This window comes from Arvicanthis niloticus, chromosome X (assembly GCF_011762505.2).
Source record: "Arvicanthis niloticus isolate mArvNil1 chromosome X, mArvNil1.pat.X, whole genome shotgun sequence".
Lineage (NCBI taxonomy): Eukaryota > Metazoa > Chordata > Mammalia > Rodentia > Muridae > Arvicanthis > Arvicanthis niloticus.
This window is the reverse complement of record NC_047679.1, coordinates 59,618,238-59,631,366: the sequence shown is the minus strand read 5'-3', so window position 1 is coordinate 59,631,366 and position 13,129 is coordinate 59,618,238. Positions and strand designations below refer to the sequence as shown.

General features: G+C 39.6%; 1 protein-coding gene across 1 annotated transcript; it reads right to left on the bottom strand.

Annotated features, from left to right (window-relative positions):
• Positions 1-11,305: 11,305 nt before the first annotated feature.
• Positions 11,306-13,129, bottom strand: LOC117694148 (lysophosphatidic acid receptor 4-like). The gene has a single exon (XM_076918388.1). It carries the CDS (start codon positions 12,743-12,745, stop codon positions 12,122-12,124), a length of 624 nt encoding a protein of 207 aa, XP_076774503.1. The 5' UTR covers positions 12,746-13,129; the 3' UTR covers positions 11,306-12,121.

The following is a 13,129-nucleotide window of genomic DNA, read 5'->3' as shown; positions in this document are numbered from 1 at the left end:
GCTTTGTACAAGGAGAAAAGAATTGATCAATTTGCATTCTTCTACATGCTGACCTACAGAAGAACCAGTACCATTTATTGAAAATGCTATCTTTTTTCACTGCATAGTTTTAACTCTTTTGTCAAAGATCAAGTGACCATAGGTATGTGGGTTCATTTCTGGGTCTTCAAATTCTATTCCATTGTTCTTCCTGCCTGTCTCTATAACAATAGCATGCTGTTTTTATCACTATTGCTTTATAGTACAGCTTGAGGTCAGAGATGGTGATTTCCCCTCAAGTTATTATATTGTTGAGAATATTTTTTTGCTATCCTTGGTTTTTTGTTATTCAAAATGAAGTTGCAAATTGCTCTTTCTAACTCAATGGAGAATTGAATTGAAATTTTGATGGTGATTGCACTGAATTTATAGATTGCTTTTGGCAAGATGGCCATTTTTACTATATTAATACTGCCAAGCCACAAGGATGGGAGCTCTTTCCATCTTCTGAGCTCTTCTTTGATTTCTTTCTTCAGGGACTTGAAGTTATTGTCATACTGATCTTTTACATGCTTGGTTAGAATCACACCAAGGCATTTTATACTGTTTGTGACTATTGTGAAGGGTGTTGTTTCCACAATTTCTTTCTCAGCCTGTTTATCCTTTGAGTAGAGGAAGGCTACTAATTTTTTGAGTTAATTTTATATCCAGTCACTTTGCTGAAGTTCTTTATCAGGTTTAGGGGTTCTCTAGTGGAAGTTTTGGGGTCACAGAAGTATAGTATTAGATCATCTGCAAATAGTCAAATTTCGACTTCTTCCTTTCCAATTTGTATTCCTTTGATGTCTTTTTGTTGCCTAATTTCTCTGGCTAGGACTTCCAGTACTATATTAAAAAGGAAGGGAGAAAGTGGGCAGCCTTGTTGAGTCCCTGATTTTAGTGGGATTGTTTCAAGCTTTTCTCCATTTAGTTTGATGTTGGCTACTGGTTTGATGTATATTGCTTTTGTTTTGTTTAGGTATGGGCTTTGGATTCATGATCTTTCCAAGACTTTTACCATGAAGGGATGTTGAATTTTGTCAAATGTTTTCTCAGCATCTAGTGAGATGATCATAGGGGTTTTTCTTTGAGTTTGTTTATATAGTCAGTCTATTATATTGATGGATTTCTGTATGTTGAACCATTCCTGCATTCCTGAGATAAAGCTTACTTGGTCTTAAGGGATGATTGTTTTTATGTGTTCTTGGATTCAGTTTGCAAGAATTTTATTGGGTATTTTTGCATCGATATTCATAAGTGAGATTGGTCTGAAGTTCCCTTTCTTTGTTGGGTCTTTGTGTGGTTTAGGTACTAGCATTATTGTGGCTTCATAGAAGGAATCAGATAGTGTTCCTTCTGTTTCTATTTTGTGAAATAGTTTAAAGAGAATTGGTATTAGGTCTTCTTTGAAGTTCTGTTAGAATTCTGCACTAACACCATCTGGTTCCAGACTTTTTTCATGGGGAGATTTTTAATGAGTGCTGCTCTTTCTTTAGGGGTCATGGGACTTTTTAGATGGTTTATCTGGTCCTAACTTAACTTTGGTAACAGGTATCTGTCTAGAAAATTGTCCATTTTATCTATATTTTCAATTTTTGTTGAGTATAGGCTTTTGTAGTAGGATCTGATTTTTTTTGAATTTCTGGTTTCTGTTGTTATGTCTCCCTTTTCAGTTTTGATTTTATTAATTTGGATACTCTTACCTGTGCCCTCTGGTTATTCTGGCTAAGGGTTTTTCCATCTTGTTGATTTTCTCAAATAACTAGTTCCTAGTTTTATTGATTCTTTGTATAGTTCTTTTTGATTCTACTTGGTTGATTTCAGGCCTGAGTTTGATTATTTCCTGCAGTCTACTCCTCTTGGGTGTGTTTGCTTCTAATGTTCTACAGCTATCAGGCGTGTTGTCAAGCTGCTAGTGTATGCTATATCCAGCTTCTTTTAGTAGGAACTTAGAGCTATGAGTTTTCTTCTTAGCGCTGCTTTCATTGTGTCCCTTAAGTTTTGGTATCTTGTGCCTTCATTTTCATTAAATTCTAAAAAGTCTTTAATTTCTTCCTTTATTTCTTCCATGACCAAGTTATCATTAGGTAGAGCATTGTTCAGTTTCCACATATATGTGGGCTTTCCATTGTTTTGTCATTATTGAAGACGTGGGATTATTTCAATTTTCTTCTAACTGTTGAGGCCTGTTTTGTGACCAATTATTTGTTTGATTTTGGAGAAGGTATCATGAGGTGCTGAGAAGAAGATATATTCTTTTGTTTTAGGATGAAATGTTCTATAGATATCTGTTTAATCCGTTTGTTTCATAACTTCTCTTAGTTTCACTGTGTCTCTGTTTAGATTCTGTTTCCATGATCTGTCCATTGCTGAGAGTGGGGTGTTGAAGTCTCCCACTATCACTGTGTGAGGTGCAATATGTGCTTTGAGATTTAGTCAGGTTTCTTTTATGAAAGTGGAAACCCTTGCATTTGGAGCAAAGATACTCAGAATTGAGATTTCATCTTGCTTGACATTTCCTTTGATGAGTATGATGTATCCTTCCTCATCTTTTTTGATAACTTTCAGTTGAAGGTCAATTTTATTCGATATTAGAATGGCTGCTCCAGTTCTAACAGATCCCAGAGGAAGCAGGCCTTCCAGGAGCTCTAACCTGGGCAATATCTTAGATAAAAAGAAAGCAACACCGGACCCAAACAGGAAGTAACTGGAACCCACAAGGACCCAGGAAGTCACTCCTGGCCTGGAGCACTGAATCCTTCCTGTCTGCACCTGAGCATTGAGCTTCACCTGAGCATTGAGCAGACCATGCTTGGGCCCCAGTTCTAACCCCAGTAGTAACACCCACCCCACACAGTTCTGATACAACCAAAATAATGGAAAAGACAGTCTCAGTGACAGGGAAGGCAGTAATAAGGAGATCTAGATGGTGGAAAGGCAAGCACAAGAACATAAGTATCAGCAACCAAGGCTACTTAGCATCATTAGAACCTAGCTTTTCCACAATAGGAAAGCAAGATTCAGATTTAAAATCACCTATAATGATGATGATAGAGGATTTTAAGAGCACATAAATAACACTCTCAAAGAATTTGAGAACACAGGGAAACAGGTAGCAGCCCTTAAAGAGGAAGCACAAAAATCCCTTAAAGAATTACAAGAGAAAACAACCAAACAGGTGAAGGAATTGAACAAAACCAATATTAAGCATCACAACACTAATTAAAGAAATTATAGAAGACTAATAGAAGACTAGATAATTTCTCATTATCATGGATTGACTATTGTTGAGCATGATCTACATATTAATCATATTTCTCATCAAAATATCAATGAAATTTTTCACAAAATTAGAAATAACAATCCAAAAACTTATTTGGAAAAATAGTAGATAATAATAGCTAAGATAATTCTTAGGAGAAATAAAACATGCTGGACAATACCTAACCTCAAATTATATTGCAGAGTCATAGTAACAAAATCAGTACATTATTGACACAAAAATTGGCTTTTTGCTTGACTTTTCCTACCATAATAAATAGGCCTTTCTCTGCAGGTCATGGCACTAACACAAGAATTCTGTAAGTATTTCTCTGAATATATTTTTTGCAGATATACATTCTGTAACAGAGGAGATAATGGAAAAATAAATTTGGCAAGACATTAGACCCACTCTAAGGTGAGCTGAGCTAAAACTCTACTAATCTTTTACTCCGAAATCCACCATACCCTGACTGATGCACATCACTGATGTTTTGGGTAGCCTGATCCTCCAAAACTCTATTTCCCATTTCTCAATGCAAAGCTGCCATAGTAAACAAAGTCCTGGGTCTCTTTGACTTGTACGATGATAAACAGTATAATTTTAGGCATGTTTTCTTACTCAAGGATATATAGCCTCCATTTCATTCAAGTGCATATGGTCTGAAAACTGGCCTTAGGTGAGTGTCTTAGTTAGGGTTTTACTGCTGTGAATAGACACCATGACCAAGGCAAGTCTTATAAAGGACAACATTTAATTGGACTAGCTTACAGTCTCAGAGGTTCAGTTCATTATCATTAAGGTGGAAGCAGGGCAGCATCTAGGCAGGCATGGTGCAGGGGGAGCTGAGAGTTCTACATCTTCATCTGAAGGCAGCTAGGAGAAGACTGGCTTCCAGGCAGCAAGGATGAGGGTCTAAAAGCCCAAACCCACAGTAACACAATTCCTCCAACATGGCCACAACTTTTACTAGTGCCACTTCCTGGACCAAACATATATAAACCATCACAGGTGAGTAAATTGGAGAGTCATGTTTCTCTGTTGAGATTATGTACCCTAGGCTAACATGAGACTTAACCATGTAGCCCAGGGTAACCTCAACTCATGATTCTCCTATCTCAGCTCCCTGAGTTCTGTGATTATAGGCATGTACTACCATACCCAAACTATTCCTTCCCCTTCTACTGCTGCTGCTCCTGTTGCTGCTGCCTCTTCTTTCTCTTCCTTCTCCTTGTTTTTTTTAATGGTAGTCATAAATACTTGGCCTAGAACCCTTAAACATATGAAGATCAAATTAGAATTTAATAAACTTTCCAAGTATTTTCTATTTATTTTCATAATGATCAATGAACTAAAACTATAGTTTACTGACACTTTGCATCAGACTGTTCTGAGGGCTTTTTGACTCAAATTTACATTATTGTAATTATAGTCCTCTTAACTTTGATGTTATATGGCAGTCTACTATTCTACTGCATTTGAGAATTCCTTTATAATGGACAATAATTCCCACTATAACTCTTTGTCTACAAAAAGAAACCACAAAGTTCTTCAAGAAAATTTGTCATAGAGAACAGGGAATTATTTAATGTTTACTTAAAATTACATTTAATATATGATTTTATATAAATATTAACTAATATGTCATTTGGAGTAACAATGCTTTCACTCCAAGACATAAACCATGTGGTCTTCTAACAAAGACCACAGTGTCAAACAAGGCAAATCTCTTTCTAAGTTTTTGTTCAAGGGAATCCAAGACAACCCTCCCAGAATATAGGCTTATACCCTGTTGCAACCGGCTCCGCTCTACCTGGCTTGAGACAAAAGACTTAACAAGCCTGAATAGTTACTATGTTGTGGCCTACTCCACTCTGCCTGGCTTCAAACTGCCACTCCGGTCTTCGGGTCAGGGTCTAGAGAGAGAGAGAGAGAGTGAAGATAAGGAGAAAAGACGCAAGGAACGGAGACAAGACAGAGGTTCTGATCAAGTCTCTGATCAAGTCTCTTTATTTGAAGGGAAATCTAAGGTATTTATACACTTTTGTCAAGCCCCTTGTAGGCTCGTGGGTATGACATAAGCCTTGGAAGCGTGGCTAGCATGTGGATAGCTGCTTTCTAGCCACTTTCTGCTAAAGGTCGGCTCCCAACAGGTCCCCCTTTTTAATTATTTTTTCAAAAGGGAAGGCTGGGAAAACTTACGGAAACCGTGCCTGTCCTAGGTTGGAGCAAAGGACCCCAGCCTCCCTTTCCCATCCTTGGATACTCAACAGCCATTGGTTGAGCTCTTGTCTTAGGATGGTGAGGCCTCCCTTCTTTTAGGGGCAAGGTTCTTGATATGTTCTCTTACCCGTCATTGACTATCCGGCTTAGTGCGTAAATTAGGGGTTAATCCTCGTCAGTCTTGATGACAGAGGTTTAGTCCCCTACTTCCAGCCTGTAATAATGGACCTGTATGGGTTTCATTTGAATAGCATCTATCAGTTGCCATACAAAAGCCATCAGTCTGTTGAACAGCATAAACCCGAGAGACAAGAGACTTAATGCCTAAATAGTCGGTATAGCAGCAACACTCTTTTTAAAGGGCAACACACAGAAATACAGAACTAATCATAGCTTTGATCTTAACAAAACAAGTAAGGAAATTCCCTGTCCCTGCTCAGTCAATCTCAAACCCCCAAAACAACTATAAAAACTGTGGTAGTGGGTTTAAACAATGTACCCCACTAAATCATAAGTCAGAGAATCAAGAATCCAATAGAGCCACTCTGGAGATTCAGGTGGTGATGTCTCCTTCAGCATTGAGAACTTCCCAAGTCAGGTTTGCTCATTGAGCTGTTCCAGTTTGAAGGGAATTGTGAAGCATCTTCATGTTTCCTTCATATTTCCTGCAAAGAAAAAATATGCTTCTCAGGGGGTTTCTCCTCCCTGGATTTGTTATTGTTGTCTCTTTAATCAGTCTCTCTGGCAGCCAACGTGCAGCGTCTGCAGTTTGGGAATATATTCAAACAGAACCCCTTCCCCAGATAAGCACTGGATCTGGCCCATTCCAGGTTCCAGTTAATGGGTCTTTCCAGAGGACTGTTGCAAAATTCTTTTTGGTATCAGGATGCCAGAATCCTTTTTTAGGATTTTTATATTTGTGATCAGTAGGGAACAATGGAAGTAACAATAGTTGAGCTATCCTCCTTCCTGTAGGAATAGTGACTATATTCTGAATTGCCTGGGCCATTACCTTAATCTCACCTTGATAATCATTGTCTATAACTCCAGGAAAAATTTGTAGTTCCTGCATAGTAGCACTGCTTCTTCCCACTATCAGGCCAAACACATTTGGATAGAGTGGTCCAAACACTCCAGTGGGTAAGGCCCGAGGGCCCATTTCTGTGGTTAATATTGTGTGGGTGGCAGAACTGAGGTCCAGTTCTGTGCTTCCTGGTGTTGCTCGACTAAGTTCAGAAAGGGATTGGTGTTTGCTGGTATGACACTGACTGCTCCATAAGCCTGTTTTGGCTTGCGTTGGTTCGGGGCCTGGAGCTGGCCCCTGTTCCCTTTTCCCTGATTATGGGAAAGGGTGTTTCCTTGTGCGTCTCTTTTGGACCTACATTCACTAGCCCAATGCCTTCCACGTTTGCAATGTGGGCAGAGCCCAGGCTGTTTGATGGGCTGTCTCTGGGTTAACTCATTTTCTGCCTTGCAATCTCTTGCAAAGTGTCTAGGCTTGCCACATTTAAAACAAGCCTTTTTATCTCTTCTTGCCAAAAATTCTCTTACAGATTTTCCTTGCATGGTAGCTGCCATAGCTAAGCCCTGTTGGTAGGAGGGACCTATGTCGAAACAGAGTCTGATATACCCTGTAAGATGTGTCTTTTTTCGTAGGGTCTAATGGCCGTTTGGCAGGCAGAATTGGCATTTTCATATGCAAGTTGTTTCACATAATCTACATCTGCCTCTGCGTTACCAAAAATCCTCCCTGCTGTTGTCATTAATTGATGAACAAAGTCAGAAAATCGTTCACCAGGCCCTTGCCTGACTGTTGTTAAAGATGCACCAGGGTCTCCCTTTACTGGGAGTTTACACCAAGCCTTCATGGCTGCATTTTGAATTTGAGCATATAAACCTGGATCATATTGCATCTGGTTATCACTAGAAGCAAATTGCCCTTCTCCTACTAAGGCATCAAAGGACCAACTATTGCCTGTCTGAATGTTTCTACTAGCTGTCTCTCTACAATTCTCATGATACTCTGATTTCCAAATAAGATAGTCTCCACCACTAAGAACTGCTCTCACTAACGTATTCCAATCACTAGGAGTCAGCCACTCCTCTGCCAGAGACTCTAAAATTGCAAGAGTAAAGGGAGTGGTGGCACCGTATTGAGGTACGGCATTTTTAAACTCTTTAATAATTTGAAAATTAAACCCTGTGTGGTGTCTCCAAGCAACCCCTTGAGCGTCTCTGATCTCTGATACAGGGAAAGCCTTAGCGTCTCCCTCCTCTGGTTGATCTGTAGCTGAACTAAAGCTAGAGGACAGGGGCTGCCTTTGGACACCAGGTTGAGGAACTTGAAAATCCAGGGGATTTTCACAGTTAGTCTCTTGAGACCTCTTCCCTGTCCTTAATTTTTGTAGCTGATTAATTAAGTCCTGATACTCTTTTTCTAACTCTATTTGTTGTTTAAGAATAGAAATTTTATCCTGTAACTCCTTTCTGGGATCTACAACCACTGTCTCCACAATGGGAGCCTCTGGAAGTGGAGGTGCACTGGGAGAGGGCCTTTCAGAGTCATAATATTTAACTGCCAATTCCTCTAGGTCAGCACAATCTGGCTCTGACAAATTGTCATCAACCTTTGGTTGTTTTTTGGATTCTAATTTCAGATATATACGTTTCTTTTTATTTTGAACCTGAAATACAGCATTCAAACAGTGAAATAAAAGCAGGCAATTAACACACGTGAGCAGCAAAAAACAAAACAAAAACAGAGAGAGTTAAGTTCAGGCTGGTTCTTCAAACTGGTTCTGACCTGAAGCCTTCTTTCTGAGGCCTAGCTCTCATAGTATGGGAATAAGCCATGCCAGCTGCCTAGAGAGAAAAGCAATCAATAGTCTTTTCCAGCTGTAATGCCTACCACAATGACCAGTATAGACAGATATTCCAAAAGGTAAAACAGTAATGCTTAGATCCTGGGGGTAAGCAACAGGCCCCTGATTGGACTTAATACCTTTTCAATAGTAGGAATTCATGCCTGAGAGTAGAATTAACCAACAAGCCATAGCTGATAAGGTCATGGAACCTCAAAGAGAACCTACTACTGTCACTTTTCTTAGATCACTATAACTTCAAACTAAATTTTAAATATTTATACTTATATCAACAGATAATTGTAGTGTTCTCTCATCAAAGAAGCTTTTCTTGGGAGGGAATGGGAAAGGACTGGGTGTGAGAATGGAAATCGGGGGTAGGGGGAATCTTTGGGACCTTCTGTAGACCTGAGATGAGGGAAGCTCCAGGGATGAGCTCAGGATGACCCTAGCTGAGACTCCTAGCAGTGGGAGATATAGAGACTGAAGTGGCCACTGTAGCCAGACAGGACTTCCAGTGGAATAAAGTGGACTTCAACCTGCCCACAAAACTTTCAACCCAAAATTTGTCCCGCCTACAAGATGTGCAGGGATAATGATGGAGCAGAGACTGAAGGAAGAGGCAACCAATGACTGGCCCAACTTGAGACCCATCCCATGAGATAGAGCCAACCCCGGAGATTATTAATGATATTCTGCTATGGTGCAGACAGTAACCTAGCATTTATGTCTCCTGAGGCCACATTGCAGTGGATGGAAACAACTGCAGAACACTATAGCCAAATAGGCAGAACTTGGGGAGTCTTGTGGAAGAATGGGAGAAAGGATCAAAAGAGCTTGAGGGGTCAAAGACACAACAAGAAGACCTACAGACTCAATTAACCTGGGCCCATGGCAGCTCACAGAGGCAGAACTACCAGCCAAAGCGTATGCACGGCCCCCTTGCACATCTGTAATAGATGTGCAGCTTGTTCTTCATGTGGGTCCACTAACAATTAGAGGGGGCTGTCTCTGACTCTGTTGCCTGTAATTGAATCTCCTTCCCCTACCTGTACTGTCTGGTTGGGCCTTAGTGGGAGAGGATGAGCTTACTCCTTTTGGTACTAGATGTCCCAGGGCAGGGTGGTACCCAAGGAGGGCTTCCTCTTCTCCTCAGAGAAGGGGAGTGGGTAAAGGGGGGAGAGACTTTCAAGGGCAGGACTGAGAGGAGAAGAAGGAGCAGGGGATGCAATTGAATGTAATGTGAATAAAAAGGAAGCTTTTACCATCCATCAGCAGCAATAGCAGACAGAGACCATTACAGAAAACTCCAACAGCCCAAAATGCAGTTAACAACTGACTGTCAGACACCCCTCCCAGGTAATACACTATAACACAAACCCTAAACTCAGGGCTCAAAGAACCATAGTGGATGAGGGGACAGAAAGAGTTTAAGAGCCAGAGACCAGGACATCTGCTTCAAGACACTATCTTATTTCATATTTAAAAAAAATTAAAGAGATAGAACACCAAATTATGGGAGTGGGGAAAGGAAAGGGGAATGGATCTGGCAAGCACTGCAGTGGGGAGAAGAGGTGAGTATAATCAAAATACAGTGTGTGAAATTCTCAAAGAAACAATAAAATATATTATTTTAAAAATGAATGTTAGTTATCTTCTAATAAATCTGTTTTTCATGCTCATGGTAAGAGAATGTGTGCTTATCACTCTAACACTCCACTCTCTGTACGCGCATTGGACCTAATCCAATGCTATGCTGTCCTTACCCTCCTTCTCCTCCACCCTTACTATCCATTACCAAACAGTTCACTCATTTCCATCTGTAAAATTGGAAAAACCACATGGTTCTTTTGGATCTTAACAAACATCCTTATGTAACACACCTCACCCTTAGTGCTTGCTTGGACTTGATTCTAATTATATACCCAGGAATAACTGAGGAATAGTCAGGTAGGCCCCAAGGAACAAACTTGAGAGATGAAAAGCAGCCTTGGTATGATATTCCATAATAGTTTCTCTGGCAAAATAGAGTTCTTCCTTTGATGAGGCTACTGAGAAAAAGAGACTTTGCTAATATTAGGGGTTTGGTGTCCTCAAATTTATTAGCATGCAACCATTTATCCCCATGTCAAATGTGAATAACCCCTTCCTTTGCAGTTATATCTTCACTTAACTGCAGACATCCTTGAAGATTAAGAGTTCTAGTTAAGTTGAAACTTGCTCAAAGAACAGCATTTATATTTGGTTTTTCATCATGTCAGCTTGACCACTAAAGATAAGAGTCTTTCAGGGAAGATTTGGGTGTTTTCAAGTCATTAATGCAGTACTTGAACTTGGAATTAAAAGTCATTTATTCAGGCCTTTCTTTTTCCACTTGGCAAAATTAGGAGCAATTGCTCAATCTCTGCAAGCTCACAGTTTTATAAGAATGTTCTAGGGTGCCCATCCAGGTGTAATAGTGCATACCTGTCATCTCAGCACTTGGGAGGTAGAATCAGGAAGATCAGGAGTCAAATGCCAGTGTCAGCTACATAGTGAGTTCAAAACCAGTTTCTCTCTCTCTCTCTCTCTCTCTCTCTCTCTCTCTCTCTCTCTCTCTCTCTCTCGTGTGTGTGTGTGTGTGTGTGTGTGTGTGTGTGTGTGTGTGTTCAGGAAATTTGAGTGTAGTCAATAGTGTTGTTTTGCACCTCTTCCCACATATCACACTATGTACTATAAGAACTCTTTTACTACTAGAAATCAATGCTCTTAAACCTAGTCACATTAGAGAAGAAACTTCAAAAATTTTCAAAACTAATTCAGAGAATTTGAAAGATTACATTTCTCCGGAATGATCCCCAGTAGCAAAAATCAACATTGATCAAGGTTCTCCAAAATTAAAAATAAAAATAAACAAGACATATAGAATATGACATTCTTTATTTTTGAAATTATAATACAATTACAGTAATTTTCCCCTTTTCTCTCTCTCCAGTCTCTCCCATACATCCCTTTTTTCATCAGTTGCAATTGCAGAGGAGAAGATTGAAAGATTCTAAGAGCCAGGAGATAAGAAAGTTTGCTATAATATTGTATCTCCTGGTAATGTCAGAAACTTCATCCATGAAGCCTCACCAACATGGCTATCTAAACATGACCTGAACAAGGATGGCCATAATAGGCATGCTAACAGAGATGAAGAAAATCTCATGGGACCCCAATTTCAGACAATGAACTATAGGCAACTAAGGAATGCTGGGGGCAGGAGAAATAGTCTTCCTCAGGGAAGAGCACACCAATTAGGTATCCAATACCAAGTGGTCAGTCCCGAAATCATATATACATACAAGTAATATTATATAGACTGAGAAGGTTGTATTTTCTCTTTCTTGTAACTGTCTCACATGATTTTTCTGAGCTGGAGAGTTCAAATTCTGTGGGGTGGACCACCAGGCTGGAACATCAGAAACACAGGTGCTGTAGTCATTACACTGAAATGTACAGTGTGGACAACAACTTGGAAATTCAAGTGAGCAGTCTTCAGACAATATTTGTTCTCTGGAAAGTCTGCTTTTTTGCTCTCAAGGTCTTTAGCTGTTTAGATGAGGCCATGTACACTACTGTTGTTAATATTTTTCTTAATATTAACAAAGTAAAAGTTAATCACAGATATAAAATGTCTCCACAGCACAATCAATATGACATATGACATAAATATGTTTGACAAAACAACTAGTCCACTATATCTCACAGTCCTGAGAAACTAACTATAATCATCTCAGAAATACATTTTATAAAAAAGATATACATTGAAGATCCTTAAAAGAACTCCAATGGGGTAAATAAAAAATTTCAGTAGCGCTGTGGCCTCATGAAAGAAATTCATCAATAGCTGAATTTGCCTATGAATGCCAAGATAGGAGATATTAAAGCCTTTGACACATTCGAGCTGATAAAGGAAACACTCAGTAATTACAACAGCCCAGATGATTTTAGAAGCGACTCTGGCACATCTAACATTCCTTATGTGGCGTGTCTCTACTGGAAGAAAAGTAATCAGAAAAGCCTCAAGGGTAACACAGTTGAGTAAAAGGGAACTGGCATGTATATTTGCAATTTGGAAGTTCTGCTTCAAGGCTGATTGAAAAGAAGCTGATGGTGGCTCATTCCTTATCATGCCTGCCGAGATGGTAGAAAACATGCTACAGCCAACTAAGATGTCTGCCTGGGCTATGCTACCAATAAACACCACAGTGGATTTTCTGGAAACCAAAGGAAATGTTAATATCAGCAAAACATATAGACTGGCAAAAGATCCCAGGAGAGAGATGATGATGTTTGGAGAAGGTAGGACTAGATACTGGATGTATTTCAACACCAGGTACCGGCAGAGGTCTTTCATATGGTCTCGATTTTTTAAAATGTGAAGTTGGACAGGATCCCTGGAGTAAGGTAGAGAAGAAAAATGATGTGAGATTGCATGCAAAACAATGAAAAGCACTTGAAACTATAGTTTGTGCAAGGAATTTGATATTGTTAATATCAGTCCCATGGTTAAGCCCAGTTTCACATGATTTCACACAGCCATTTAAAAGGTATCTTACTTTTGGTGGCAATTAATGGCAAAGACAAAATAATCTTTTTTTCCAGTGCCAGTTGTGATGGCCCACAACTTTAATCCCAGCACTCAGGAGGCAGATCTTTGAGTTTAAGGCCAGCCTGGTCTATATAATGAGTTCCAGGACAGCCAGAGCTGTGTTAGAAAGATCTTTTCTAAAACAAAACA

Bases quoted from the DNA above. Each gene is read 5' to 3' on its own strand.
- LOC117694148 (XM_076918388.1), bottom strand. From the start codon at position 12,745: ATGAAAGACCTCTGCCGGTACCTGGTGTTGAAATACATCCAGTATCTA.